The sequence below is a fragment of the Primulina tabacum genome, chromosome 17 (genome assembly GCF_025594145.1).
Source record: "Primulina tabacum isolate GXHZ01 chromosome 17, ASM2559414v2, whole genome shotgun sequence".
In the NCBI taxonomy this organism is placed as follows: Eukaryota; Viridiplantae; Streptophyta; class Magnoliopsida; order Lamiales; family Gesneriaceae; genus Primulina; species Primulina tabacum.
The window spans coordinates 10,664,366-10,670,663 of NC_134566.1; the positions used below are offsets into that span (position 1 = coordinate 10,664,366).

A 6,298-nucleotide genomic window follows, 5' to 3' on the forward strand; every position below is an offset into this window, starting at 1 on the left:
TACTTTCACTTGTTGCTTAATTTGACCACAATTGTGATAAGAATATTATCTCAAGCTTTTCATCAATATTGTGAATATTGAAATCAACTTTATACAGGTTTAAGTATCATCTCATTCTCATTTTTCTATCCAAAGTTGTTCTTGTTTTTCCAAACATGTAAAAATAACGAGAATAATACAATTATACAACAAATATTTTTTTATACAGGTTATTATAAAACTTAAATATTTAATACACTTTAAAATATAAAATATTATACAAAACAAGTAATAAATATATATATTGTCATATTAATCAATATTTCATAAATAAACAACTGGTTGACATTAGGTGAAGCTAAATATTTTATTCTTCAAGTTGAACTTATCGTCCATATGCATGTGATTCAAAATACATCATGAATTTAAGGGGAGCATTAAGCTTGATCATTATTTAACACCAGCATTGTATACATGTTGTTTATTATTTATTCATTAGTTTTTGCATGTTAAAAAAAGTAAAAGAGAAAAGAGCAATAGCAAGCCCAAAGTTTTATTAAAAACGGTAATTATCTTTAGCGACTTAATATTTCTTTATATATTTATTTATAAAACTCCATGACCCAGAGTGGGAGAACACAACAAACTGTTCGAGATTCTTTGAATCCTGCTTGCTTTGCCAATGCATGAAATTCATTTTTTGTCCTCTCCTTCCCACCGGGACTATACGATAGCATAATCAGGTCAATTTGTAAATTACATATAAAATCTTCTCCTGGGTTCTCCGAAAGGATACGCTCCAAAACAATTATTTTTCCGTTATTTGGAAGTGCTTCATGGCATCTCTTCAGTATTTTTAAGCAATGTGTATCACTCCAGTCGTGAAGAATCCACTGTGGATACGATAAAAAAGAATTAAATCAATCTAAAAAGAAAATAATGATAAAAATATTATTACAAAGTTGTAAGAAACAATTGGGAATAAAATATTATGAAAAAACATTCTTTCTTTTTTTAAAATCGGGTGGATAGTTAATGTGAACAACTGTTTAATTATATGTCTTAAATAAAATAAACTTTTCTTATGATTCCTCTGTATTCTCACATTGAAAAGAAAAAAATTAAAAATATCTTTCGATGTTTACAATGAACTTCAATAGTAACATCATTTAAGAATTTTTAAAGGTAACGACAAATATAAAGTAGTTGTTATAAAGGCTATTTTGAAGTCAATGAACCAGGGGTGACAATTATTACTATTATTATTATAGAACAATTTAGAAGGCCAACAAAATGGTGAAAATAGGGGAAGTTGGCTACAAATAAATAAATAAATAAATATATATATATATTATATGATGAAAACAATTTTACCTTCATGATAATGGCATCGCCTTTCGGAACACTAACGAACATGTCTCCACCTATGTGCTCCATGCCTGATCAATACAAAAAGGTCGACCAACTTCGAGTTTCACACAAACAATCCAATTAAATTAAAAGGTGATCTCAAAACACAAATATTTCAATGGAACCACTTTAAAATACATGATAAAGAACCAACACAAATATTTCATGTACCTGCATAAGATGATGCGTCTCGAATAACATGGGGCAAATCAAAATTAATAGCCTTTATAGTTGGATGCTTGGATAGAATCATGTGCAGGGAATCACCGATTCCACCTCCAACATCGACCAAAGTTCCCAGACCCTTGAATCCCTCATAGGTATCTACAATTCTTTTCATCAAAATTGTAGAAGAATTGGACATTGCTCTATTAAAAACCTTGTTAAATCTAGAATCTGTGCCGTTATACTCGAATGTGCTCATTTTATATACTTTTTCAAAAGGAACTCTCTCCTCGAGAATTGCATCTTTCACGTGGTACCTACACATACAATTATTAATGATTAATTACACAATCATACATACAGTACGTGTAGAGGTTGATATGTAGTTGATACTTGCCAAATATCCAACTGAACCCTGTCTTGGTTCATGATCAACAAAGGGGCTAGAGAAACTCCATCATCATTCTTGGTATAGAACTTGCAGACCGGAGCCAAGGAATACAACCGCTCAACGCCGTCATCAGGCAGGGTTTTCACCCGACAATTTAAAATAGAATAGCTCGCGAGCAGTCGGAGGATTCGGTCCACCATGTTCTGCGCCTCTGGATTGTTGGTGGGAATTTTCGCGGAAAGTTCTCTAGGTGAAATAAAGGCGTCGGGCCCCTTATTCTTCATGAGTTCAAGGAGGTCGAGCTCCAGCGCCACTTTGAGGACATTAGGCAGCACTGAAGCAGAGGCTAGTTGCATGGCGAATAAGAAAGAAGCCTCGTCCCCTTGTGCATCTTCAATTTTTGTATTCATTTTTCCTAAAGAGATTGAGAACAAGAAGCAATACTTTGGGTAGGAGTGTGCATATGCAGAGACAAACATATTTATAGTAGCTTAGCTTGTAATAATTGTTATAAATTGATTTTTTTTGATATAATATGAATAATATTAATCCATATTGCTTTAATCAAATTTAATTTATTTTTGCATTAATATACATAATCGTTGCATCATGGAAATTAACATATATGTATGAATGATGTATATGTTTGTTTATTTGTTATAGAATAGGCCATATATCATTAATCGATGGTCAAATTACGTATTAGTTAGGACACATTCCTTGAAATCCACGCCACCCAAGAGACCTGCATGCATTTTGCTGTCTAAGTTATAATCTATATTATATATATTATTAGACTTTAACAGATCAAAACAAATTTAACTAAATATGGTATGCCAATATGGTAAATTTAACTAAATATGGTATGCTAATATGGTACGATAGTTTATTTACATTTTAGTGAGATAGTTCGAATTTTTAGATAAACTAAGAGAAGTTGGTATTTTACACCAAAAAAATCAGGTGTTAGGAAAATTTTGCGATGGTTTAAACAAAAACCGTCGAAATTTAAAAATTTGCGACGGTTTTAATTTTAGCGACAATTTAATCAAAATCGTCGCTAATTAGCGACGATTCAAGCAAAATTGTCGCTCATTAGCGACGGTGCAAGGGAACTGTTGAGACCTGTCGCAAATTAGCGACGGTTTTAAGAACCGTAACTATAATTAGCGACCTTTTTTCGTAAAACTGTCGCTAATAGCAACGGTTTTATGAACCGTCGTCGATTTAACTCGGCAAATCGTCGCTATTAGCGATTTAAACCGTTGTCAATAGCGAAATCGCTAATAGCGACGGTTTTATGAGAAAAGCGACGATTTCTCATAAAACCGTCGTAAATTGTCTACAAATTTGGGCATTTGGGTCCATTTTCTCTACACATCTTCACATTTGTAATATTTTTTTCTCTCAAGCGACTTTGTTGTTTGCTTATTATCGCAAGATTTAATCGTTTCATACATTATTTATGTAACGCCCCGAAAATTTAAAGGTCCACGCGAACCACATGCATGCAATTATTAAATTTTCCTGTATTTTAATTAAATGTTTTAATTGCATAAATTAATTATGTTGTGCATATTTGCATGTTTAAATTATATTTTCTATATGGTTGCATTAAAACTGTATTTTTAAAAGATATTCAAGTTGCGATCGAGGAACGGAGACCGAGGGCTGAAAAATAGAAAATGATTTTATTAAATAATTTTTGTTAATTATTTAAAATATGAGTGATGTTTTTTTATTATTTTTGAAAATAAGGGGTTTTTAGGTGATTTTATATGCCGGGACGTAATTTTTATCGGTGTTGGTTTTTCAACAAAAATACTGGCAACCCGACTATTAAATTCACAAATTTATTTTACCAAAACTATTTTAATATTTTAATTAAATTCTAATTAAGCATTTAATGGGCCTAAATTATTGTTAACAGGCCTAAGCCTTAATTAGGGAATTAATTACTATATAATATGTTAAAAATCACCCCAAACCCTATTCAAACTCACGCCCACTTTCTGAAAACTCCTCCCAATACACACGACATCACACACAAATTATTTTGGAGAAAATTTCGAAGGAAGCTACAAAGGTTGTCATGACTAGGCCCTCCGTGTCATCGTTCTTCGTCGTCAACGAATAATCGTGCGTTTAAAACGCAAAGGCACGCCATACATCTCCTTTTCTCATCTATCATATCGTATTATCGTTTTAAATATCGTGTGCATGGAAAGCATGAATTTCTTATGATTATTTTCGAAATATTGCACTAACATGTATTAAATTCATGAATTTTGATCCAAAAATCATGTTTTTATATTGTAGAAGGGGCTGCCATGATTAGGATATGTTTGAGGGGTGTTTTTACATGTTTTAAAGAGTCCTAAAACATACTAAAAACGTTGCAAATTAAAAAGGAACAAAGCTGGAAAAACAGAGAAAAGAAAAAGCTGTGGGTCTTCTTACGGCTTGCATAAGTTCAAGGTTTTGGTTTTTTACATGGGGGCAAGTGGGCTCGTCCAGGGCTGGCTGGGGCTCGAGGAGGGTCTTGGGTGAGGGCCTGGTAGAGTCCTAGTGGGCTAGGACTCGTGCAGCAGGGTTGGGGAAGAGTCCTCGCTGGTTAGGAAACTTCCCGAGGGTGTATTTGTATTTTGTCGAGAGTTTACGGGGCTGCAGCTTGGTAGGGGTTGGGCTAGGTGGTCTGGGTGATGGCTTGGGACGGTCCAGAGAGGGGTAGGAAGGGTCAGGGCTCGTGGTGGTTCGAGCAAGATTCCAGGAGAAGCAACACACTCACGCACGCAAGAAGCAAAGGGACGCGCAGGTGGTTTACTGGTTACAGAAGCTTTGTGCGTGGGTTAGGGGCTCGGGGCTGGTCTGGGTGGAGTCTGGGCGTGGTCCAGGGTTGGTGAGGGTCCTAGGTGATCGTTGGTTAGGAGGCTAGAGGAGTCCTAGTTGGCTAGGAGTCTTGGTAAGTTGGTAAGAGTCACACTCAACACATACAGATTTTGGGTCGACTTTCAGCACGTTTTGAGCGGGTTAGGGTCATGTTCTTTGGCCTGGGCTTGGTCTGTAGGGTCCCTAGATGGGTTGGCTAGGTTTTGGCTCAAGGTGGCTCGGGCGTGGCTAGAGTAAATTAGGAGATGGCTCGGTGCGTTCGATTAATGGTCAAAAACGAAAATTAAAAGGCTAAAATTGATTCCATGTGTCCACGGGGGTGTCTCATGACTTGGAAGGGTAGAATAAATCTTAAAAATGTATGTTTAAAATTTGGGATCAAAATAACGAGTTTTGGATTTATTCGGGATTTAATCGCCGCACGAAACGCTAATTAACGAGTTAATTGAAACGCCTAGTTTTAAGCTTTATAAAATTATGAAAATTTATATTTAAGCTTAAATAATTATTAGAAGTCTAATTTTTTAATTTGGGAATTTTATATTAAGTTTGGTTTAATTCGGGATTAAAATGCAGTAATACGTCTTATTTAAAGATTAATTTAAAAGTCCTTGATTTAAGCTAAATAAAAATATGATAAAAATTAATGCAGGCTTAAATAATTATTTGGGACATGTTAGAGTCAATGAATTCAAGAAAATGTCAAAAACGCGAAATTTTACGTCCAATAAACGTCATGGCGCTGCCCTGAATGTTGTTTTATGTGCTAATATGATTATTTTCTATAGTTATGAATGTTTATGGAATTATTTATGTTAAAATCATATTTTAAATGTGTATGAGATTTTATATGTTAAAATGATATTTTAAATGTTTAAGGAATTTTATATGTTTATGATTTAATATGTCAAAATGTTATTTTAAATGTTTTGAGGTAAAATGACATTTAAAATGATTATGAGATGTTCATGATTAAATTATGATTTTTAAATGTCTATGTGATTTTTATGATTTAAGGAAGACATTTAAAAGATATGTTGCATGCTTGGTTTCAAAAATGAAAATGTTATGTTATGCATGATTTTATAAAGTGATGAGAATGTTAAATGTTGAAGGAAGTGAAGTAATTGTGACTAATTCGTTAATGTTGGAGATATCGTAAGGGTGACGGTCCCAGTGGGAGCCCGACGATCGTGTTTCCATCATTACAAATGTGTGGTAACGGTTATGTGGTAATGGTTTTGTGGTAACGGTAAGAATGAGAATATCGTGAGGAGAAAAGGCCCCAGAGAGAACCCATTTATGTGAAAAGGCCCCCGAGGGAACCCGACGATCGTATTTCTATTCGATCAGGATAGGCCAGGGCCCAGTTGACCGGTGAGAGTGTTGCCGGTGTCCCCCCGCCCAGTACTGCGGTTTCATGTAGATGGATCCATCGATTTTTCATGTTCATGTCATGTCAGG

General features: G+C 34.5%; 1 protein-coding gene across 1 annotated transcript; it reads right to left on the bottom strand.

Moving 5' to 3' along the window:
• Window positions 1-403: 403 nt before the first annotated feature.
• On the bottom strand, window positions 404-2,398 carry LOC142531136 (caffeic acid 3-O-methyltransferase 2-like). Its single transcript, XM_075637196.1, has 4 exons — window positions 1,952-2,398; window positions 1,561-1,871; window positions 1,354-1,418; window positions 404-872 (listed from the first exon to the last, which is right to left on the bottom strand). Exons 1-4 carry the CDS (start codon window positions 2,353-2,355, stop codon window positions 582-584), a joined length of 1,071 nt encoding a protein of 356 aa, XP_075493311.1. The 5' UTR covers window positions 2,356-2,398; the 3' UTR covers window positions 404-581.
• Between the last annotated feature and the right edge of the window lie 3,900 nt (window positions 2,399-6,298).

Coding starts and splice junctions, on each gene's coding strand:
- LOC142531136 (XM_075637196.1), bottom strand. CDS start 2,355: ATGAATACAAAAATTGAAGATGCACAAGGGGACGAGGCTTCTTTCTTA. Junction 1,872..1,951: donor AGGGTTCAGTTGGATATTTG/GCAAGTATCAAC, acceptor TTGTATGTGTAG/GTACCACGTGAAAGATGCAA. Junction 1,419..1,560: donor AGACGCATCATCTTATGCAG/GTACATGAAATA, acceptor TGTATTGATCAG/GCATGGAGCACATAGGTGGA.